This window comes from Oryx dammah, unplaced genomic scaffold (assembly GCF_014754425.2).
Source record: "Oryx dammah isolate SB20612 unplaced genomic scaffold, SCBI_Odam_1.1 HiC_scaffold_26, whole genome shotgun sequence".
In the NCBI taxonomy this organism is placed as follows: domain Eukaryota; kingdom Metazoa; phylum Chordata; class Mammalia; order Artiodactyla; family Bovidae; genus Oryx; species Oryx dammah.
This window is the reverse complement of record NW_024070210.1, coordinates 72,706,432-72,732,054: the sequence shown is the minus strand read 5'-3', so window position 1 is coordinate 72,732,054 and position 25,623 is coordinate 72,706,432. Positions and strand designations below refer to the sequence as shown.

The following is a 25,623-nucleotide window of genomic DNA, read 5'->3' as shown; positions in this document are numbered from 1 at the left end:
TTTATATTTCACCCAACAAAATGCATTAAAGACATATGATTTGATGATGTTTTAGGTGATTTCATATTGATTTGTGTAGCCCTACCACAAGAAAGAAAAAAAATTTTTTCCCTTAGTAGTCACTGTGTGATATGTTCTTTGGAGCTGATTTGATTCACTAGATTTCGAGAGAAATGAAACTATAATGAGCTCTCCATGGAACATTCATAGAGGGTTGAAATAATTGTCAGTGAGGTATTTAGAGCTTCTAAAAAGATTATAAAAGTTTTTATATACATGTATAATATTACTGTTATAAAAGAGTACTTCTAAACAACTTCAAACTAAAGTTGTATGTACAAAGTATTATTAATCATAGCACAACCACAGAGCAACCTAACCCTCTTGAATAGAGAAATTTTATTTAATATCTATGTCAGGAACTGCTTTAGGCGCTTTATGGATGTTATGTCGTTTAATGTCTAGAATAAATACACAAACTCAGTATAGTCAAACCTACTCGTGATGAAAAGGTTGAGTTCCTAGACTTTAAGTCACTTTCCCAAGGTCATATGACTGGTCAGCAGCGGAGTCCAGATCACAGTGATCTTCCCCTAAGCCACTCAGTGGGTGGTCCACAGCCAAGGAGGTTGGAGGCCATGAAGTGACTTAGAAAGTCCAACATGGAAATAGGCCAGTGATAAGTGGAAAAGTTAGATTAAAAACTTGCCGATGTGGTGCAGTTACACCTTAGTTAAAGTGTGTTTGAATAAAAAAGATCAGAGTAAATTAAGTATTATATAGGTTTGCATGTTATAAAGTGTTCCAGTTTCATTCTTTTATAAGTGGTTGACCAGTTTTTCCAGCACCACTTGTTAAAGAGATTGTCTTTTCTCCATTGTATATTCTTGCCTCCTTTGTCAAAGATAAGGTGTCCATAGGTGTGTGGATTTATCTCTGGGCTTTCTATTTTGTTCCATTGATCTCTATTTCTGTCTTTGTGCCAGTACCATACTCTTTTGATGACTGTGGCTTTGTAGTATAGTCTGAAGTCAGACAGGTTGATTCCTCCAGTTCCATTCTTCTTTCTCAAGATTGCTTTGGCTATTCGAGGTGTTTTGTATTTCCATACAAATCTTGAAATTATTTGTTCTAGTTCTCTGAAAAATACCATTGGTAGCTTGATGGGGATTGCATTGAATCTATAGATTGCTTTGTCAAATTAAAGTTTTAAAATGCAGTAACTGTAGCATCAGTTCAGTTAGCCAGTCAGGGTATCTAAAGCTATGAATGTTTTCATTATGCTTCTGAAAGATTGCCTGGTTATTTAGGCTTATATTGATTTTTTTTTAAATTCTAGATCATCAAGTTATTGGATGGAAAACGATCTCAAACTGTGGGAATCTTGATCTCTAGTTTGCATTTAGAAATGAAGGATATCCAGCAGGGTAAGTCTTATTCATACTTTTTCCCCCAACTTTAAAACTTTTCAGCTTTTATTGTGAGAGATGTCAAACATATACAAAAATAGAATGGCCACAGTGAATACTATGTAACCACAACCGAGAGGCAAAATCATGAACTCATTAACTAGATTGTTTCATCTAGAACACTCCACCTACAAGATTATTATGAAGCAAATCTTTGATATTTTACAATTCCTTCTTTAAAAATGGTAATATACCATGAATATACCAGGAAAGATAAGGATACTTTAAGCATAATTCTGGTGCCATTATCATGCATTTAAAATCATTTACAATAATTTCATCAAGTATGTAATTCTAATATCACTGATTGTAAATTTATCCATTCTTGTACAATTAGTTCAAATGAAGATTCATACAGATTTCATGCATTGCCTTGAATGTGTCCATCTCTTAGGTTTCTTTTGATCTAGAGGTTTCTATCCTCTATTTTATTTTTCTTTGCAATTATTGTTTTTGCAAACAACCCAGATCACTCGTCCTGTGAAATTTCCCACATTTTAAGTTTTGCTAATTGCATTGCCATGTTTTTATTTATTATGTTCTTCTGTCTCCTGTGATTCCTGCAAACTTTTACTTTGATCTAGAGAGTTAATCTCAGCGGAGAAAGAATAGTCCATAGATGCTACTGGATATTCTCTCGAGAAGTACATAATATTCTGTAATATTACATAATATTCTCTTTATTCTCTTAAGTACATAATATTCTCTTAATGATGTTTGTGGGCACTAATGATCTTTGCCTAGGTTCATTACTTCATTAGAAGTTTGCCAAATAATGATCTCCTAGCTCCCTCATTTCTTCTTCTTTAGCGGAAATGCCTCTACAGAGAAACACTCTCCATTTTCATACATTTAGTTATGTCATTGTTTCTTAGTCTCCTGCTTGTTTTTTGTTTTTTGAGTGGCACTATTTCAACTTGGCCCAGTCTGAAAGACATTTAAAGCAAGGACATTTTACTTTTATATCTGTTTTTTAGGCCTTGGGAAAGTAAACCCAAAATCTTCTGACATTTTTTAAATCTGTGTCTTATGTGAAGATATTCTGCTCCTTTCTCAGCGATCAATTAAATGTAGATCTTCATTTTGACATATCACTGATAATATTTTCTGAGTGGTAATACAATCTCTCATAGATGGTTTCAGGAAATTTAGGCTCAATGTAACAGTGGAGACACTCTTAAGTCACACTCCTCTTCAGGTTTTAGTTGATGATGTCTTCAAGTTATCTCTAGGACACAGCAGAAGGACCCCACCCCTCCCCCCGGAGGTCCTAAACTGAAAGGCACTTAAGAAACTTGCATGCATTATTTTTCCTCTGAAATAAGCTTTGTTAAAGGCTTAAAATTTTGCTTTATTGCAAACATTTACAATTCCACATAAAACTAAACATATACTGAATCAGATGGCAGTCGCAGAATATTCAGATAAACTTGTCTTTACTATTTTAGCTTAGTAGTAGAACTGAATACATAAGTGTGAAATATTAAACCTCAAACAGCGTTGCAGTAGTTGGTTTGAGATTGGAGCAGAGGGTGGCTGGAAAGATCCACTGTCAAAATTAGAAAAGGATACGTCAGTGTCTTTAGGTATTAGATCCTCTAGGATGGAATTTCTGAAATTCACATAGAAAACTGTGATACTAAGGCAAATGAAAAAAATAAAACAAATATTGGCAGGTAAGTTTATAGTCTTTTGTCAAGGAGACTCCCTTTTTTGATGCAATCATTGAAATTAGAAAGGAATTTTTCAGACATAGTGGCAGAGTCTTATCCTAAACCACAGTGCTCTTTCTAAGCCTGGTGAAAATCAAGTATGCTTGGTTTCATTACCATAACAAGTAGCACTATGGATGTTAGTCTTTACAGTGTCAACGGCACTTGATTCATTTCTCTTTAGGCTTGTCCGGTTGTAGTATACATCAGATTGCCATATGGATAAGACTCATTCCAACAATGTGCTATTCCAGTTATCAACTCAGGACTGTAAACCTTCTTCCCTTGGCACGCTAACATTTAATGTTGAATGAATGTTGAATGTTCATGGTGAGTTGAATAAGAGATTAGTTCACCCAGACCTTTTTCAACATTCTACTCTGGATAGGAACGTACTTTCATGAAGAAGACGTGAACTTAAATTTTAGGGTTGGAAATGTTGATTGTAGCATCACAGACTTTAGGACTCATGGGCACCATTTTAGTTCTTTCTCTTGCTTCAAACATCTCTGTTATCCACCAGAGTTGGATCCTAAGTTCTAAAAAACAATTATCTCCACTTCATGTTTTCATTTAGTAATACATTCCAGATGAATCGAACAGTATAACTCTCACTTAATTTCTTTTTAGAATCATTTGACTGACACTGGCATCTGAAGGTCACTTAGGAGCCTGAGCTGTGTCGGTTACTTTCATTCAGAATCCATATCTGGTCATGAATGGAATGCACTTGGCCTTGTGTTCTCATCCTGATGAAAGGACTCCTTGTGCTGACCTTGACCTAAAACATTTGTTTTAATGTGAGAGAGGTAGCTGTCATGAGATCTGATGGGAACAGACCAGCTGGCAGGCAGGCAGGCAGGGTCACACAGTGTGTTAACCAGGGTGAAGTGACCGCAGCCAAGAGACTGTTCTCCAGTCTTTTGGCCGTATATTCAGCTTTGTCAGTGTGCAGAGGTAGGTACACTAACTTGCGCTTCATGCAGACTCATAAGAAGCTGATGCATAAACCAGAAAGCTAATATATTCACTCAGAGGAGAACAGAGAATTTTCCTTCAGCAGGTCAAAAATGTTTATAATATCTATTCACTGTTACTTCCATCCCACTTATCTCTACTTGGCATTAGATATTTGCTTATGCTATTTCTCCTCTTGCTGAGATAACAGCTTGGTCACCTTAATAACAGTTCTGGGTGTTTCAGCCCACCATTACTTCCCACAGAGGTAATGGATAATCCAGTTTTTACTCGTTCAACTCTTAAAAAGCAACCTTATTTTCTGTGTAAAGTGGGCCCTTCTCTGTTGTCTGTCACTGCCTATAGTGTATATTGAAGAAGTGGAATTTGGGGGCTCAGGACCTCAAGGTCTGCTAACTGATAGCAAGTAACAGAGCCAGTGTGTGGCCCTTTATCACGTGTAGCATTACTTTGCTTAGAACTTCTCTGATAATTAAGCATTGTTTACCATGAACTGGGCTAATTTATGCCATATAGAAGTCATTCAATAAAGAATTTTTTAAATTTTAATTTGATTATAAAGAATAAACCTTAGACTAGATGACATCAGAATGTCATAAATTTCATTCTAGTGCATTTGGACAAAACTTCTGCCTGCCTGCCTACTTCCTCCCTTCCTCTTTCCCTCTCTCCCTCAATAAACATGTACTGAATGCCAGCTCTGTTCAGACACCATGACTACCACAACACATAACATCCTGAATTTCACATTCTCAAGAGTTCACAGGATGGTGGGAGAGATGTACAGAGTATCCTAAGATCACAGAATAAAGATACCTGTGAAATAACAGAGATCAATGTATCGGCTCCTCCTGTAAAACTTAAGATGAGTCTTAGAGGATGAAATGGTGGTCGTCACACAGAGAAGGAGCTTTTCCAGTTGATGAAAGGAGGCATGTGAAGAGGAGGCACATCTAAAGTCTACAAGTTGCATGTGAATGTGGGTGGTTTCGGAACAAAGTACTCGAAGGGCAGGTAGTATCCAGACCAGGAAGGATCCTGACTGTCATCAGATGAAATTTGAACATTATCCTACCAGTAACATGGAGACAGAAGTTAAACGGGCAGTGCTGTGATCTCCTTTTGAGTGCAGAAATACTTCTCCAGTCACAGAGGACTGGCCCCCAAGCCCTTTCATGCTCTGGCAGCAGCCCTATCCTCTCCTGCCCTTGACTGTGCTCACTTCTCTCTCACTGCTCTCCAGTGTAAGTGGTCCTCTGATTCCTTAACAGGCCAAGTTCTCTCCTTCCTCCGTGTCTTTGAAGGCACAGAATGTTCCCTCTGTTTGAAATGCTTTTCCAACCCCAGTCAATAGCACACTTTTTTTCTTTGCTCCTAAGTCGCTTCAGTCGTGTCTCTTTGCGATCCTATGGACCGTAGCCCACCAGGCTCCTTTGTCCATGGGATTCTCCAGGCAAGAATACTGGAGTGGGTTACCATATTGTAGGCTTCAGCTAAACATCTCAAAGAGGTCCTCCCAGATCCTCCTCCCTAATTTAAGTCACTCTAAGTTAATTCTTTTATTTTCTACCCAGCACTTAATATTTTCTTTGTTCATGTACTTCTCACTTACATTGCCATCAGAAGATAAACTGCAAGAGGGATAATGCTCACTGATGTGTCCCTCACACCTTGTTGTACCTGGCGATGAGGTGAGGATCATCAAGGGTCTGTTGAATGAATAAACAGAAATCGTCATGTAGGTATGTAGGTGACTAGATCTAGGCTTCCCAGGTGGCGCTGGTGGTAAAGAACCTGCCTGCCAAGGCAGAAGACATAAGAGGTGTGGGTTCGATCCCTGGTTTGGGAAGATCCCCTGGAGGAGGAAACAGCACCCACTCCAGTACTCTTGCCTGGAGAATCCCATGGACAGAGGAGCCTGGTGGGCTACAGTCCATGGGGTCGCAAACAGTCAGACACGACTGAAGCAACTTAGCATGTATGCACAGTTAGATCTGATAGAAAGGGATTGTGATTGTTGACATAATAAATGACAAAGGCCAGAACTAAGGCTGTGTCTGTGGAAATGTAGAAGGGACCATGTACAAGGGATGTTTGGAGAGCAGATTGTTATGGTGAGCTCCATGAGATTCATATGATGATGGAGAAGTTTGGGGTTGCTGGTTTCAACAAGAATGGGAACAATGGTGCCAAAAGCATAAAATGAAAATACAGGAGGGGAAAGCATGGTTAGAAGCTGAAAGATCAATTCCGTTTTGTGTGATTTGAGTTGGAGATGACTGGTGACATTTCAGCTGAAGTGTTCAAGAACGTCTGAAAATTCCAGCTTGATACTAAGGAAATAGGGCTGGATTAGAGACTGAACATCCCCACAAAGATAGCCACCCATATGTGTTTCTCTCCACCCCAGGCGATGTGCAGGATCTTTTAGGGGAAACCTAAATCTCTGTTCTGACTGAAGTTTAAAGCACTGCATGACTAAAGGCAAGACCTTGGTTGTGGAGGAAGAATGGCTTCAAGACACTGACCATAATACCACACCACTTGTATTTGGTCCAGGAGATATCCTGAACAAGTGATTTACTCCTTGCTGATTTTCCATCTACTTAACTAGGGTGACTTATACTTAAAAACATTTGGCATCCTTGGCTACAGTGACTTCCTAAATGATTGTAAATTAGTGTTTTCATTCCATGTTAGTGATTTCCTCTTATTCTTTTTCCCAGGGGAGATGGAAAATTGCTGTTGACTATTCTTGATATAAACCTCCATATGCATTGCAACAGATTAGGTGCCAGAAACCTCCTGGCATCCATTTGGAATTTCCCGTACACTCTCAGAATTCATATTTATAATATTTAATCTAACATCAAAATAAAACGTTTTTCACTTTAGTTCTAACTAGTCCAGAATCTCAGTTTAGAGTTCAGCTGTATCAAAGACCATCTTTCTGTTTAGGAATCTCGAATCAAAATGTAAGTTGGTTGTGTACCCAGAGTCTAACACTCAGATCTGAGAATGCTGACTGGACTTTGCCCCTTTTGCCTAATAATTTATAGAAATCTCTGTCACGGTTTATGCCAGTTGTCTAAAATATAATGAAATTCCAGGCATCTGAAATTCACTGTGAATCGTCTTGGGCTTTCCTGTTGTTCCGTCACTCATTGTGTCCAACTCTTTAATCTCCATGGACAGCAGCATGTCAGCCTTGCCTGTCCTTCACCACCTGTTTGCTCAAACTCATGTCCATTGAGTTGGTGATGCCATCCAACCATCGTCATCTTCTGTCATCTCATTCTCCTCCTCCCTTCAGTCTTTCCCATTATCAGGGTCTTTTCCAATGAGTTGGCTCTTCTCATCAGGTAGCCAAATTATTGGAGCTTCAGCTTCAGCATCAGTCCTTCCAATGAATATTCAGGGTTGATTTCCTTTAGGATTGACTGGTTTGATATCCTTGCTTTCCAAGGGGCTCTCCAGAGTCTTCTCCAGCACCACAGTTAGAAACCATCAATTCTTCAGCGCTCAGCCTTCTTTATGGTCCAACTCTCCCATCTGTGCATGACTACTGGAAAAACCATAGCTTTAACTATACGGACCTTTGTCAGCAAAGGGATGTCTCTGCTTTTTAATACACTGTCTAGGTTTTTCATAGCTTCTTTTCCAAGGAGCAAGCATCTTTTAGTTTCATGGCTGCAGTCACTGTCTGCAGCACCTGAGGAACATTCTAATTGTGGTCTGGAAGACCTATACTCAAAGGGCAAAATTTTTATTGCACACCTCTGCCAGTAAAAATTTTAGAGCATGCTTCTCAAGATATGTTTTTAAGAACTTGTATATCATGTAAATGTGTAACAGAACTAATAGTCACATTATAAAATGAATACAAAGATATAAATTAAGTTGAGATTAATATTTTTAAATGTGTTACTGATTTTGATAGCTTTAAATTCTCAACAGCTAGTATCTCACAGCTCAATATATACATAAAATGAAGCTTATTATTAAAAATAGTGGATTTAAACCCACATTTCAAACAGTCTCTTGATAAATTCTACTATAATGTATGCAGGTCAGCATCTTGGCAGATCTAATTCAACTGTCCCCATTTCTGATTTCATTCCACAATTGATGAAGAACTTATACTAGCAGTCAAGCCTGTGCTCTGCCATTTTTCTTGTTGTTGATGGATTATCTTCAGTCTGGGGTTTCTCTTCAGGAATCTTTTGAAGCCAACTGGTTTATTTTGTCAAGTTTAGTTAAAACTAGATTTTATAATCAGAAAATGTTATTTAATCCCCACCACCACCACCACCCCCCCGACACACACACACCGCCGCCGCCACTGCTACCAAATCACAGTACATTGGAAGGAAAGGAACAAGCGAGGAAGCCACGTGTGAAAGAGTTTACCCACCGATGGTGACAGGTAGTCATGACCTACTGATGTACCAAAGGAAGGCATCAGGGTCAATCAACTTATTAAGCATGGGCAGAGCTCAGTTTGGGGATGAATATAAACAGTAGCTCTAATGCTGCTATATGTCCTTTCCCAGCTCTCGTTTCTTCTGCTGAGTCTAAAACACCTGAGCGGCAGGGTCCCACCCACATCCCTCTGAACCCCTGTGCATTCCTCCCCTCTCAGAGCTGGGTCCAGAAAGCCAAGGGTGGCATTTCTTTTGTACTTTACCTTCAGGCAACTGGCTGAGACCATCCAATCTGCCTGGAATGTAATTTTGGCTTAAAAGAACCAGAACTAATGGAGGGACAGAAGCAGCTTAACCCACACTGTTTCTCATTGCACTGCCCACTGCCCTGCAGAGAGTAGAGGGAGTGAAGGCGCGGAAGTGCTGTGAACTTTTCGCTTGTGCCCCTCTTTGAGGTTTGAACCATGGACAATTTTAATTGCACCTATAAAAGGCACCTTGTGGCCAAGTACATGCCTCAACTTAGACAAGAATTGGGATTTTTGCTTGATGAGGTTGAGTGATTTGGAGCTTTGGGGACAGACTAGACGTGTCCATTTTGGGGTGGTTATTTCTGTGACCTGCTCGCTGGCTCCTGTTTACACTGTTCATTTACACTTGCCTCCTGTCTCCAACAAAGCTTGAATAAAGGTCTGTACCAAGTCACATGATACACCAGCAAGTGTTTGGCAATGCAGATAATACCATAAAATATATTCCCTTGATAGTTGCTATTCTTTATGGGTCTGGAGGCAACTTTTGTTTGTGTTTCTTCATTTTTTGTGCCTTCGCTGCGCTTTTTAGTCAGTTCTGGCATGCAGTATAAAATTGCAGTTAGTAATATCTTTTTAAGTAAAATGGATTTTATATTACTGTTGATTTCTTTTTAGATTTTCTTTTCTTCTAAGATAATGCCTTTTCAAGTTCTGGGTTTCCTTTTGTTTTTAGACATTCTTTTTTGCTATGATTGGGAACCACAATACTGATTATTGTCAGTAACTGTGAATAATTAACAAAGATTGACATTTGATTGTCTTATGACATATATTAAGATAGCATATTTGAGGCGTTTCTCTGGTGGTCCAGTGGTTAATTCTCCACCTGCCAGTGCAGGGGGCTCGAGTTCAGTCCATGGTTGGGGAACTAAGGACCCACATGCCCATGGGATGTGGCCACAAATTTTAAAAAAGAACCATAGAAGTGAATTAAGTATTAGCAGTAATTAAATAATGGTGGCGTTATGGATGTGTATAATACACAAATGACATTTTTGTGGCCTGGGCTATCTATAGTTCCTACTGGGAGACTGCTGATTGATGTATAAAACATGTGATACCATTCAGAGGCAAAGGTTTCTGTGTAGACTTTTAATAGGTAGTTGGTTAGCACTTTTGTGTGTGTGTGTGTGGTGAGAATTTTGAGAAGTGAAAGTGTTAGTTCCTCAGTCGTGTCTGACTTTTTGTGACCTCTTGGACTGTACCCCACCAGGCTCCTCTGTCCCATGAATTCTTCAGGCAAAAATACTGGAGTGGGTAGTCATTCCCTTCTCCAAGGGATCTTCCCAACCCAGGGGTCAAACTCAGGTTTCCTTTGCTGCTAAGTCGCTTCAGTCATGTCCGACCCTGTGTGACCCCATGGCCAGCAGCCCACCAGGCTCCTCTGTCCGCAGGATTCTCCAGGGGAGGATACTGGAGTGGGTTGCCATTTCCTTCTCCCAGGTCTCCTTTCGGTGAAGTGATTATTTCTAGACTGACACTTACAAAGGCTAAAAGAAGTACAATCGTGGTCCAGTCAATTTGGTTATGGAACTGAGCTTGGGAAACCATTCTTCATGCCTTAGTTTCATTGCCTGTAAAACTCAGGGCAACAGTAGAATCTTCCTTGTATGAATAAATGTAAAATGGTTAGAACAATGCCTTGCACACAGCAAGTTCCCAATAAAAGCAAGCTACTAATTAAGTATTCATCTCTAGTACTGCCCGTCTGCTTTCCCCACCCTCTGGTAGAGTGCACAGAGATGCCTTTAAGCTGGTTAATAATTGCTGCCCTCAGCATTTGCTCTGGATATGTGCGTGGAATGAGGCTTGGCCTATACCTGTGTCTGCACAGGTGGGCCTGGTGCCCTCAGAAGAGAAGCATGGTGGTCAGTAGGGAGAGTGAGGCGTATGGCGGAAAGGTTATAGCAGTGTTCTGGCCGTTGTGAAGAGACCTGGGTACTGAGCTTTCTGTGGGGCAGGTTCTGTGCAGCTCTCGTTCTGGCCTCTGTGTGGTTCTTTGACACTTCTCTCTGCCTGGCCCCCTTCTTTTCACCTCTTGTCCAGTTTCGTTACAAGCTTGGTCTTCATTCTCAGTGATGGCCTCATTGGGAGGTGAGACTGTGGGGAAACAGTCCTGCTTTGCCTTTCCTCAGCTTTCAGATTCTGCCAAGACCACCTTCTTTCTGGGACCCCACATCCTTGCCTTTCTCTTAAGAGAGGTCAGAGGAATTGGTTTGTGGGAGTTTTGAGGGTTAGATTACCTGAGAGTTTAAAAACCCCAGGGCTTGGGACTTCCCTAGTGGTCCAGTGGTTAAGACTCCATGCTTTCAAGACAGGGGGCATGAATTTGATCCCAGGTCAGGGAACTAAGATCCCACATGCCATGATCAAAATGGCCAAAACAAACCAACAAGACAAAAAAACCCAAGGCCTTCCATGTTGCTTTCTCCATTCCATTCTCTTTTCCTTACAAATTATTTGTCAAGCCCTAAAAAATCATAATTTGGTGGTTGAAAGAGCTGAGTTTTATGTTGGCTATTTGGAAGCTAAGATTGCTAACAAAATAATTTTTATCGATAATCAAATATTCACCTTTGCTTTTCTTGTTTTTTTTTTTTTAATTTATTTTTTATTTTACTTTACAATTCTGTATTGGTACCTTTGCTTTTCTTGGACTGAGAATAAATCTATTCCACTTGAAAAGGATCTTTAAACACCCACTTGTAAAAGGTGCCAACTACTGAAGGTAATGCAAAGAAGCATACAGTGGGCTACATAGAAGCTATTTTTTTTTAATTTATTTATTTAATTGGAGGCTAATTACTTTACAATATTGTAGTGGTTTTTGCCATACATCGACATGAATCAGCCATGGGTGTACATGTGTTCCCCATCCTGAACCCACCTCCCTCCCCATCCCATCCCTCAGGGTCATCCCAGTGCACCAACCCTGAGCACCCTGTCTCATGCATCAAACCTGGACTGGCGATCCACTTCACATATGATAATATACACATTTCAACGCTACCCTCTCAAATCATCCCACCCTTGCCTTCTCCCACAGAGTCCAAAAGACTGTTCTTTACATCTGTGTCTCTTTTGCTGTCTCACATATAGGGTCATCGTTACCATCTTTCTAAATTCCATATATATGTGTTAGTATACTGTATTGGTGTTTTTCTTTCTGACTTACTTCACTCTGTATGATAGGCTCCAGTTTTAAAACTAGCAATAGCCAAACCTGCTAAAGCAACCCAACCCTACCCACGTGACATGTTTCACACCATGGACAACCAGATTTACTTGGTCTAACCGAACAAACTAAGAATAGTTAGATAGCATCACTGACTCAATGGACATGGATTTGAGCAAACTCCAGGAGATAGTGAAGAACAAGGAAGCCTGCTGTGTTGCAGTCTATGGGATCGCAAAGAGCCAGGTACGACTTAGCGACTGAACGACAGTAAAAGGAATATTTCCTGCCTCAGACTGTCATGTGTTTCTTGCCCAAAGATACCACTTTGATCAAGAACAGCTTTCTTGAGTGAGTACATGTTTTTTTACTAATTAGAAACCCTTCAGAACAGCAAACACAACCATTCTTTATTCGGACAAGGTACGCTTTGGGATAGAAAAGCATTCAGGGTTAAAAATGGCTGGAGGGCTGTGAGAATTCTTGCCTGTTCTTTCTCCTTACCCCGCTCTTGTGAAAAAGCTGTCTCCAAAGTGGAGAGGGAATTTACCTATTGTGTAAGACCTTGACCCCCGTCCCTGTGCCTGAAGCAGGCACATAGTTTTTATGTGCGCCTGTTAGTTTGAATTTGTGATACTGATCTGCTTTTTGTCCCTGCTGACGGTTATTATATCTTAATGGGCGAAACCCTACGCTAATGATCCTTGTGTATATAATTCTCGGAGTACAGAGCAGGCACCAGAGGACCACATAAAAATGTTTGCCTCAATTTCCCTGCAAAAAAGGAGCCCAGAAACCAGACTTGACCAAGTAACAGATTTTTAAAGGTAAAGGAACCCAATAAAATTACCAGCTTTTCACAGCGTGTGTCTATTTCCTCTCGACATATTGTGAGGTGTAGGTGAAATATTCTAACTGAACTGACAGTGGGAGCAGGGGTAACTAAGGAGAGAGGGAGATAAAAGTAAAAACCACCAGCCATGATTGATATCACAGTAGCAATGAGTTGTTGGGGTCTCCTCTTTGTGAATTTGGCACTTCACCTTTCTGACACCATGTGCGGGAGTGTTGGTATAATGAGCCTGATACAGATGGGAGCAAAAGCTAGAGAATTACTTGAAATACTGTATCGGGGCTTGAAGATGTGCTGGAGAATTGTGTAGGCTGGTATTTGTTTATTCAACTTATATGATATAAAGGGCTTTGTGTGTATGAGAGAGAGAAATAGAGTATGTTTTGGCAAGTACAAAGTAGAGGGGGCTACCTGGTCCTAGGTAACTCCAAAAATATTTTAATCAATTACTGATTTCTTTCTTTGATGTATTTGTCAATTAACTAACAGAATAGGTTCATAGACTGCTTCTAAATTTGATAGTGAGTGCTTTCAAGAATTAATTCTGTAACACACTGTCCCGTATCTGGGACTAGCTGGATCATGTATAGATTCTGACCCTTGTAGGAACTTAAACTGTTCATGGTAAATAGAAGGCAGGAGTATGTAAGTGCAAGACAACTCTCCTGTGAGTCACGGGACTTTGGCTTTTTTTACTTTTCACCCCTCTGGCCAATAGCCTAACCTTCCCTGGCCACCCTGTAAAATAGAAATAATAGAAAGTGTTTAATTTCTTAAGTTCCTAGGCTCAACCAGATGATCTTGTTTCAGTGCTGCTTCCACCTCTGAACTTTATTTTACTTTTTCAGTTTTAAGCTCCTCATGTGGAAGAGGAGAAACCTCAGCGGAATACTTGGCATTGGCCCTAAATTAACCTCTCCATCGACTTCTTCCTCCCCCCGACTCCTCCCCCGGGTCCTAAGGGGACAGCATCAGGCATATCCACCTTGTCAGCTCCTCTGCCTATTTCGTGGTGGCCCAAGCCCTCCCTCCACACCTAGATGGAAAACCTCAGGCTGATTTGACACCAGACTTGCTTCCCTGGGCTCAGTTGATGACAGCACTCCCCAGAGCTCTGCAGTCTTTCTCTCCTGTTCTGTTCTTTCTGTTTACAGTACTCTGGCTTTCACTACCTCTGCCATGCTGAACTAAGTTCTAAACCATTCTTTCCAAATTCTGCTCTATCCTATGTACTAGAACTCTGTCCCATTGCCTCACCTGCTCATCAGTGCTCATGGCCTCCCTGCGATGTACCACAGGCTCTTGACCTTGGCCTTCAGGATTCCACAGGACCTTGCTCCAAACTGTATGTAAGGAATACTCTCTTCAAGCCAGACTTGGACTCTCCACTGTTGCCTGTGTGTTCTCTGAGCCTGTATGTGTCTGCTTCTTCATCCTGGAAATGTCTCACATCTTTCCCATTGACATTCGCTGGCACTTGTCCATTTACAGATTATGAGTGCTTGGAATGGACTTGGCTTGATTCATGATGATTAATAAATGGGTGCTTTAGCTGTCTGCCTAAAGCAGTATAACAGTTGAATTTCCACTCATAGCTTTTTGCCTATGGTGATACCACTGTCTAAAACATCTTTGAAGGTTAAGAATAAGAGGAAAGATAGTTTCGTTATTCTTTCCTTTAAAATGAGAAGATTTGCTTGTAAAATTTAGTGATTCTGAGGTATGGAGTATTCAGGCCAGCGTTGTATCTGTAGTGAGTATATGGATGGGGCATGATTGTACAGCTTTACTCACCATACTTTGATTTTTTAAATGGAAACAAACAAGGGTGGGCAAACAACCTTAATTCAGATATGCATATTATATTATTTTTATTCGTCAGTCCTATCCCTTTTAAAAGTCTATGTTTTTCTTTTTCAAAACCCCATTCTGTCTTTATCGAGGAACTTTTCCTGACACATAGCCACAAGACTCACTCTTTGGGATTTCTGGGACACCTGTTTTATCTATAGACATTTATCTTATTCCTGTTACTACCTCCAGGACTATGCTGGATGCTGGGATTGTCAAGATATGTAGAAATGATCCCTGACTACAGACCTTCCACGATCCAGTGTTAAGCAACTTACTAATACGGCTTCTTAGAATAGAGTCTTTTACCCAATATAAAATATGAGTGGTGCTGTGGAAGAGGTAAAGAATCAGTACTTAATGATCCAAAGGTCAAGGAGCATCCTTCCAGGGGAGGAAACTTTTCACCAAGGCCTAGGAGGGTGAGGGGCAGGAAGGGAGAAAACCATGGAATGTTCAGGAGTAGAGAGGTGTGTGGCTGGAGCTCAGGAGGCCTGGGAACAGTAGAAATGGTAAAGGATGAGATTGGAAGGTCACTCAGGGCCAGGAAAGGAATGGACTTAAAAATTAGGCCTAGGCGGCTGGACTTTACCCAATATTTAAAGGAAAGACATCTCAGGTATTTCAAACATCAAAGTAAATTTTTGATTAAAAAAAAAAATAACTTGGGTGGTACGAAGAAAAGTGCTTTGATGGGAAAGATGGAAATGAGAAATTAGGATTAGGTTAACGTTCTAAATAGACCCGAAAAGTGAAAGTGTTAGTCACTCAGTCATGTCCAACTCTTGGTCAATCCCGGGGACTGTAGCCCTCCAGGCTACAGGCTATCCATAGAATTCTCCAGGCAAGAACGCTGGAATGGGTAGCCATTCCCTTCTCCAGGGTATCTTCCCAATCCAGGGATCGAACCTAGGTCTCCCACATTGCAGGCCATTTCTTTTCTGTCTGAGCCACCAGGGAAGCCCAAATGGACCCGAAGTTATCTTTTATTTCCCTTAAGACGTTCAATACATTATTTTTCATAATTAGAGTTATTCACACATATACCTTTTCTATTAACACTTCTGAAGGTTGGCCTTGAGTGGGGTTTTAAAGGACCAAAAGGGTTTAAATAGCAACTGCTCCTACCAGAAACACTCAAGTATTCTAGAAAGTGGTAGTCTTCTTTCTCTAATTCTTTCCAGATGTTAAAGCAGATAAGGCATTATCAAGCATTAAAACATGTACAGTGTGTATAGTTAACATCACAATAGTCACTATTTGTAGGTACTATTTTGATTTCTCATAATGTTCTATGAACTCGGTTGAGCATGCATCTTGTTTTAGTGTTTTCAGTAAGTGAAATTAGACCCATCCTATGAATGTGTGTCGGAGAAGGCAATGGCACCCCACTCCAGTTCTTGCCTGGAGAATCCCAGGGACGGGGGAGCCTGGTGGGCTGCCATCTATGGGGTCGCACAGAGTCGGACACGACTGAAGTGACTTAGCAGCAGCATGAATGTGTGTGTGTGCTCAGTTATATCCGACTCTGTGTGACCTCATGGATTGCAGCCTGCCAGGCTTCTCTGTCCAGGGGATTTCCCAGGCAAGAATACTGGAGTCAGTACGCTGAACCTAATAGAACTGAACGTGCCAGGATCATGTAGTAAGTTTTGCTTCCATCCATAATAGTCATCTTGGTCTTTTTCTGAATCTTGAGCTTATTCCTTCATGAAGATAAGAAACCTCTTTCTGTCCTTACCTCTCACTGGAAGGCTCTTCTCCCAGACACTCATAGAATTTGACCTGCTCAGCTCTTAGCTTAAATATTGCCTCTTCAAAGAAGCCTTCATCCATCAGCCTCTCTAAGGTTGCTTATTGCTCTACTCTTTCTTTACATCATTATCTGTAACTATTTACTTGTTTATTTTCTATCCCTTAAGCTGGAGTATAAGTCTCATGAGACCAAGTGCCATGAAGGTTAAGAATGAGAGGAAAGATTACTCAAATGTGTCAATGTCTTAGACACATTTGATTTATATAATCACAGCATTTTAGAACAGTTTCTAGAACTGGGTGCACATTCAACAAATATTTATTCAAGGGCTGGGTGAATGAATGAATGAATGTCACCAGAGCCCACGCTCGTTCTCCAGTCCCGTCCTCCCTACGTGTTTTCTTCCATTTCCTAGCACACTGGAGGGGAATTGGCTGAGGATATAACCCATCAAATTGTATATCTGGGACCCAGACTGATTAACTTCTGAAACTCAAATATTTACTCACCAGGAAAGGAAGCCAACAGATCTTTCTCTTTCCCATTAGTTAAGATCACTTGATTATATGTAAACTTGCAGTTATATGTAGTACCTAGTTTAGAAATGAACATCTTTGATAAATTATTTTTAGAATTTTGCCTTGTCTTACTGCATTTTCATTGGCTGATTTTTATAGGAAACTATTAGAATTTACATAAAATAGACATTGTTCCTGGCTCTTTTTTGTTTCCTTCAAGCATCAGACATTTAAAAATGCCTGGTCCTTCTAATAAGTTAGCAAAATCATCTTATCTCCATGCATAGTATAACAGTACTGGGAGGGTAAGTTCTTTCCTCCTTTCCCCAAAGGACATTTTTCTTCTGTGTTTTTAGATTGGCCTCTTCAGGAGTGTAATTTTCCTTTGTCTTGGTGGAGTCTGAGATGACTGACTTTGTCACTTGCCTGTTAATCGCTTCTTTTCTCACTGCTCCATGTAGCTGAGGAACAGCTTGCTGATTAACTCCTGAATTAGAGAAGGTGCCCTGTGAAGGAATTTTAAGTACATTTCTCAGTATTCTGTGAAGTTACATGATCTCAGCTCAGTTAATTAAGTTTCTTAAAATTGTATGAAGGGGTTCATACAATTCTAAACCACAGAAGAAGCAAAACGATTTGAAAGCAACCTGCCCTTTACCTTGATCCCTACCTTTTCCAAAACCACGGTGTAATGCCAACCAACAGAGTAATGGTTGATGAGCAGAATTTTAAGGCATTCTAAATATCACTGGTTGGTTTAATAAAATTAATTAGCCTGCCACGGAGAAAATTTACTAGCGTGCTGGTTAATTTCACAATGTAAAGTCAGAGAAGGGTGGTGGGGTTGAGGGAACAAACCTTATTAGTTTTGAATAATTATTTAAAGATGTGGAGCTGCCTATTTCAAGTACTTTGATTGCCAAATCCATTAAGGCTTTAAAATCTCCATGTTTGTATGCTGGTATATATGGGAAGGAATCTCTTTAGATGAAATCACAGGCATATTAGTTAACAGCTAAATGACTTATTTAAGATACAGAACAACAAGTAGAATCCAAATAAAACCATGGGAACGAGAACTTGCCTTAAGACTTGCTCATGGGAGGTTTCCATAATCTTAATTTGCCATTGATGCAATTATTGCTTTTTCTTGTCTTTTTAATCCAAACAAGATGTTTGCAGCAGCCATGGAAAGGTGCTTGAAATCACATGCCTGAATTCATTTAATTTGCCAACATCGTCTTTTTTCTCTCCCTCTTCCTGGTAATGGGCAAGCGTCAGTTCTGGTGCATTAGGTATTAAATCTCTTCAATTACCAGGCGGGAAGAAAGATTTAAAATTGTGTTTCAAACCTACTAACTGATTTAGTTTTAAAACACAAACACTTCTCCTGCGGAGCCTAAATTAAACTGCAGAAAGGATGCAGAGCTTGAGGAATTAAACCAGGCAGGGCCAAGGCTTAGGCCAGCAATCAAAACCATTTTGGTTTCTTTCACAGGGCCCCCCTGGTGCAGAAGGAAAAGGGGCAAGAGCATGTCAGAAGACAACCTGTGGGAGAGAGGGCAAACGTTTACATTGCTTGGTAGCTGGACGTGGAGTAAATGTTAGTGCAGCAGAGTCCGGTCTAACCTCTTATCCTTTCTCTTTCTCTTTGGGTGCTCGGCAGCCATTTTTAACGTGGATGATTCTGTGGTTGATCTGGAAACCCTGGCAGCCTTATATGAAAACGTGAGTATCAGAGTTTCCAGATTTCTGTATCTTAACTAACTTAAAAAAAATATGTTAATGTCTAAAAAATCATTGTATGTGACTCTTCCTACCCAAAAAATCACTGATCCATTCATATTCTTTGATGGTGGGAATTTTGACATTGTGTGGAAGAGAGTAAGGTACAGAAAAGCAAGCTCAAATGAGAGTAAACATGAGGAAACACTAGGTTCTTGACATCCCTCCCCCACACTGTGGTATCTGGGTTAGTAGATTTCTTTTACAGGGGAAGGTGGTTCAATAGGGAGGCCAAGTCTGTGCCACAGAATGTGGCCCTGTGATTTGCAATCAGAGTGAAGCTAAGTTACCAGCTTAATATTTGTGTATAACCAGTGTCGTCTTCTGAGGAATGGGGATGTCTCCAGCTTGGACGATTACTTTTAGTCCAGGTAAGCTGATGGCATTGAATGTGGGAAATAGTAACGGATGGTGAGTGTGTGTTTTGGATTTAGAATGAGATATTCAGGTTTGAGATCCAGCTCTGTCATGGACAACTGAGTGGCCTTGAGTCAGTTAAACTCCTAAACCTGTTTGATCCTCAGTACAATGGGGATTATAATAGGCGCTACATGATTTCTGTGACTATTAAAATAGAGCTCAATATATATAGCAGTAGCACTGTATTTTGAAAATGAGCAACACTGTATACATATATGGTCTTTAAATGTGGATTATATGTGTAAATAACCAGAGTAATTGACAGGCTTTCTTGAGAATATGACACAGGAGAGTCCCAGTTCCCATAATTGTTAACTGCTCTGGTTCACTGACTCCTGTTAGCTTTGAATATATAGATTGAACCAGATTCTTCTTTACTGAGTGATGCTATTTCCCAGAGCTCTATAGCATGCTTTGGTTACCAAGCTCAAAAAATGATTCAATACTTTGGTTCCCAGGGACTTTAAACCTCTCACAGAAAATTCATAGTGTGATAATCCAGTCTAGCCGGATTTCCAATTCCCTTCATGTTTTTACATCCTTTTTGTATATCAGGAACTGTTTAGTATCAATATAATATGATGGGTGGGACTGTCCCATGTTTCTCTTAGGAAAGCTTTCATTAATAAATAAGAAGCACGAATCCTAGGCCATCCTGGCACATGTGTGGAATACCTGGAGGGCAGCATGGAATTATGGAAGAAAGATGTTTCACGTCAAGCTCTTTACCAGGTAGTTAGTCTAAGCTTCGGTGGAGTCATCTATGACACAAGGACGCAATGCTTGATGTTGGAGGACTTCGTAAAAGGCAAAATGCCTTCTAGGGGCTTTTAGTTGTTTCCTCAGGCTCAGGACTGTGCACGTGGTGGGTACTTGTTAGCTTACAGTAGCAGTAAGCTGCATATAACTGACATAGGTGGATAAATTGAGAAAGTATGAGACCAAATGCCACAGTAAGCAGTGCAGACAGCAAATACTTAGAAAAGTCAGAGAGAACCTGCTGACCAGAAATTTAAAAATCAGGATCCTATGTAAGTTAGGAGGGCTGTTTTGAGGATGAGGAAGCAAATGCTAAGGAGAGCTTGACCCATATCCGATCTTACAGGGAAAGACACTAGGCATTTAAGGTAGCAATTAAATTCCTGGCTTGTATATCCAGCTCAGGTTACTTATATGACCATTGGGTTTTAGCCAGTGATTCTTAAACATTAGCCTGAGAATTACCTGGAGGGCTCTCTGAACCCCTCTTAAGAGTATTGGCCCTGCTTCCTGCATAAAGTATGTCCAAGGTGTGCTCAGTTACACTAAGTCATGTCTGACTGTTAGAGACCCCATGGACTGTAGCCCACTAGGCTCCTCTGTCCGTGGAATTCTTCAGGCAAGAATACTGGAGCAGGTTGCCATCTCTTCTTCCAGGGGATCTTCCTAACCCAGGAACTGAACCTGCATCTCCAGCATTGGCAGGCAAATTTTTTTTTTTTTTAAATCACTGAGCCACCTGGGAAGCCCTATGCTCATGATAGGGCCAACAATTGCAGTTGGCGTTTCTAATTTGTGACAGGTGATGCTGATGGTCCAGAGACCACACTTTGAGACATATTGCTTTAGACAGATTCTCACTGCTCATTTTTGTGTGTGTTTTGCTTCTGTTTCAACACAGAGAGCCCAAGAGGATGAACTCGTTAAAATAAGAAAGTATTATGAGACATCCAAAGAGGAAGAACTGAAGCTGCTGGATAAACCTGAGCAGTAAGGATGCTTGAACACTTTTCTGTTAATAAAAGGAGAAGGGCCTTCCCTATCTTCCTGCCTCCAGCTCCGAATAACCACATCTAAGCTGTGCCAAGCTCAGTCATAGCAGCGTCATTCCCGTGACCTATTGCATGCAGCAGGATGACCTGACTGCCAGGAAAGGCAGCCGGGAGATTTGTGCTGCTGGGTAGCATGTCTCAAGCGCTCACCCCACCCCTCATGACTCCCCTTTTCTTGCCCTAGCAAATCGTTAATTCCTCCTAGACTAAACATTCTGGCCAAAAGGGTAACTGAGGAAGGAAGAAGTTACTGCTCCGTTTAAGGTTCTGCTGATGCAGTTGAAAGAGATGATGTCAGAGTCACAGGATTTAAATTGATTTTCCTAAATATCATATCCAGTAAATGTTGCCTGCATGTGCCAGCTTTCTCCCCATACTCTCCACCTGCTCTGCCCAATTTCAATGTGACTTTTCATCCTTCATTTGCATGTGCTTATGCTGCTCTCCAGTCACTGTTTAGAGATGTCTTCTCTCTAGTTTGAGGTGTTCCACACACTCTTGTTCTTTGCTGGGCTCTTGGGATCTGCAGCCTCCCAGGTTCCACCTAGGACTCTGAGAATGTGGGTCCTGAGTGGACAGAGGGCTCCTTTGCCTGTTGCTCCTTTGAGTGCTTCCTGCCCAAGGCAGGGTACCCTTCTCAGCTTGGAGATGAGGGGAGGGATAGGAAACAGAGGAAACTGATCGAGTTTAGAGTAAGTAGGGCTTCCCGGTGGCTCAGTTGGTAAAGAATCCACCTGTAATATAGGAGACCCAGGTTTGATCTCTGGCTGGGGAAGATCCCCTGGAGAAAGAAATGGCAACCCACTCCAGTATTCTTGCTGGGAAAACCCATGGACAGAGGAGCCTGGTGGGCTACAGTCCATGGGGTCACAAAGAGCTGGACATGACTTGATGATTAAACCACCACCAGGGTTATAAGTCAGCCCCAGAGACAGGTGAATGGCCTGTCCCGAAACCTTCATACCTTGCCCTTGGTTCCTCTAAAATGCCCCACTTTCTTTGGATTCCAAGGTCCAAAAATCATCTCCCAGTGACTGGGTGGGGGATTTTTAGGTTTACTCAGTTACTGACAAACCATTATGGTAATTTGGGGACACTTCAATGATTGGCTCTCATGTGGAGCATATGCCAGGACTCTCCCCCCAAAACACACCCAAAGTTAGTTCATGAAGCCTAGGAATTTTGTGACTCAGTGGGCTCCCCTGCCCTTCAGTTCCATCACCCTGAGTTCCCATCCTTACCAACCCTACCCCTGACCCATCACATGGTCAATCCCATGTCTTGCTTTCTAATATAATGAGTTAATTTCCATTAAGGAGCTAATGACCGAAAATGAAAAGACTAATAACAGATATTTAGACACAAAGCCATGGAAATATTTGAGGACTGACTTAGTCAGCTCTAACAAGGTACCTTCAACTGGGTGACTTGCCAACAACAAAAATGTTTATCTCTCAGTTGCTGAAGCCGGAGTCTGAGATCCAGCTGCAGCCATGGCTGGGTTCTAGTGAGAATGCTCTTGCACGCTTTGGACTGCCAGCATCTCTTTATATCTTCACGTGGCAGAGAGCAGAGAGAGGAAAGAAGCTCTTGTGTCTTTTTTCTGCAGGGCACTAACCCCACTCATGAGGGATTAACCCTCATGTACTCATTACTGCCCAAAGTCCCTACTCCTTAATACTATCACATTGAGGGTCAGGATTTCAACATATGGGTTTGAGGGGACACAAACATTCAGTCCATAACAGGGACAGTAGGACATATCAAACATTTGTTGTTCTTATTTAGTTGCTAAATCATGTCTGACTGGGACCCTATGGACTGCAACATGCCAGTCTCCTGTATCCTCCATTATCTCCCAGAGTTTGCTCAGATTCATGTGCATTGAGTCAGTGATGCTATTTACCCATCTCATCCTCTGGCCCCACTTCTCCTTTTGCCTTCAATCTTTCCCAGCATCAGGGTCTTTTCCAGGCAGTTGGCTCTTTGCATCATGTGATTAAGCATTTGGGTAGTGCTAACTATACCACATTAAGCAATCATCTTCTAAGCTCAAAGTTGGAAAACTTTACCTATAAAGGACCTGGCAATAAGTACTTTAGGCTTGGTGGGCCATTACAGTCTGTTGGAACTATTCAAGTCTACTGTTGTAGCCCAGAAGCAGCCATAGATGATGGACGAGCCTGTGCGCCAATAACATTTTATTTATGGATGCTGAAATTTGAATTTCATATCATTTTTACACGTCATAAAATATTATCCTTCACTTATCCCCAACCATTTAAAAATGTGAAAACCATTCTTAGCTGATGGACCATACAAAAACAAGTGATGGGCTGAATTTGGCCTGGGGTCTATAATTCACCAACCCCTGCCCTAAGCTATAGGAATGCCAACCTGGTGAAATGAACAGTGGGTATGGCTCCTGAAAGGGGTCCCCTTTTCCTTCTGTGTTAATGCCTTTTTGGTATTATTTTACAAGATTAATTGCCAAGACAAAAAGTAATGGTAGCAGGTAATTAACAAAATGACTTCTTGTTCTTGCTTTCTCTACTGGGGATCTGGATAGAAGAGCATTTTTATTATTTTAATTTATTAAAAAATTTTTATTGGAATATTGTCACCCAGAGTGAAGTAAGTCTGAAAGAGAAAAGCAAATATATCAATACACACAAGTGGAATCTAGAAAAATGGTACAGATGAACCTATTTCCAAGGCAGAAACAGAGACGTAGATGAAGGGCATTTTTAAAGTTTGTAAGTGGTCATTTTAATGGCTTCCTTATCATGCTAAGCTCTTACTGACAGCAGAGAAGATGGTCATATTGTCCTGGTGATGTGTTTGGACTCAGTTGCTAGAGGGTGAGGCCCAGAGAGGTAGGGCCTCCAGCCCTAAGTGAATTTCACCTTTACTCCCAACCTCCTGCACAGCACAGCATTTGTTTGATTTATGCCAGAGTCTGATTTTTTGGCCACTTACTTGCCATTAGCTCCAAGTGAGTTGACTATAAGCATGTTTTACATACTGGAAAATATGAATCATTTATAGTTTCAACATTGCAGTTTCCTAAGATTCCTGTGGTGCCCGGTCCCATAAATTTGAGTCTGGAGAGCCTGGCTTCATCACTCACCTCATCAGCTTTCTTGAGTGTGGGGCCAGATGTAGGAAGCCATTTCCCATAGAGATGTCATCTGCTTGGGACTAGGCTCTCTGAGAACTACTCTCTCCAGCGATGGTCCTCAACTCTGTTCACACTCTGCTTGGGGTGGTAGTGAGGCATTGGGAGCTTCTATTGCATTTAATTAGGCGTGGTGTGTGCTTTTTCTGGCCTGAAGTTAGGATACCCTATATAGCCTATTGGGATGTTCTACTTATGGGCTTCCCTGATAGTTCAGTTGGTAAAGAATCCACCTGCAATGCAGGAGACCCCAGTTCAATTCCTGAGTCAGGAAGATCCCCTGGAGAAGGGATAGGCTACCCACTCCAGTATTCTTGGGCTTCCCTGTGGCTCAGCTGGTAAAGAATCTGCCTGCAATGCAGGTTTGATCCCTGGGTTGGGAAGATCCCTGGAGAAGGGAAAGGCTACCCACTCCAGTATTCTGGCCTAGAGAATTCCATGAACTGCATAGTACGTGGGATCGCAAAGAGCTGGACATGGCTGAGCAGCTTTCACTTTTCACTTATGCCCATAGCTGCCTTGCCCTCCCACCACCCCCTCACCCCCACCCCCCCCCCCCCCCCACCCCCCCGCAAATGAAGACACATTGACTTTTTGAAGCAAGGCTCTGTTAGCATCTTCTTCTGTGGAGGAACATAGGTTACAACATGCACAGACAGAAATGTTATCATTCAGGGTTCCAAGGGATCATTAACCAAATATTAGTCCCTTGAAAACAGTGGGCCTGTTGCGTCATTCCTGCTGTGAGCTGAGTTACTGCTGTGCATGTGTGACCCATTCTCCGTGAGGTGCAGAATATCTCTCCTGCATACAGACTCTAGTTACAGTCCACCCTGACAAGACCATCTGGCCTTAAGGACAGAAAGGGAAGGTCCCTAGTCTGTGGCTCTTTGGGGATATTTAGTCCTTCCTATCTCTGGCCCTAGTGTAGACTAGTCCTAAAGGAAATCAGTCCATAAATATTCATGAGTACCATGAGCTAATAATGCCCAAGACGCCCTCCTTGGTGATGGGTAAAAGAGTGCTTATCCCTTCCCTTATGGGTAGAGAATAAAACCCAATTGAGGAGATGGGGTAAGATGTTAGACATTTCATAGCCTTTGAGGTAACATTCCTTGGTGGCTCAGATGGTAAAAAATCCTCCTGCAATGCAGGCGACCTGGGTTTGATCCCTGAGTTGGGAAGATACCCTGGAGGAAAGCGTCGCAGCTAACTCCAGTATTCTTGCCTGGCGAATTCCCATGGACAGAGGAGCCTGGTGGGCTACAATCCATGGGGTCACAAAGAGTCGGACACACCTGAGTGACTAAGCACAGCACATGCTTCTGGTACTTTCTCAGATAAACGGGAAATGGTGCTTTCCTCGTTTTCATTTTTCC

General features: G+C 41.4%; 1 protein-coding gene across 2 annotated transcripts in view; it reads left to right on the top strand.

The window, feature by feature from the left end:
- FMN1 (formin 1) overlaps window positions 1–25,623 on the top strand; it is a 435,492-nt gene that overhangs the window by 251,293 nt on the left and 158,576 nt on the right. For both annotated transcript variants that reach the window (XM_040226990.1, XM_040226989.1), the window contains 3 exons: window positions 1,340–1,427; window positions 18,717–18,778; window positions 20,916–21,004. In XM_040226990.1, coding sequence (XP_040082924.1) covers window positions 1,340–1,427; window positions 18,717–18,778; window positions 20,916–21,004 — 239 coding nt within the window. The remainder of the gene's footprint in view (window positions 1–1,339; window positions 1,428–18,716; window positions 18,779–20,915; window positions 21,005–25,623) is intronic.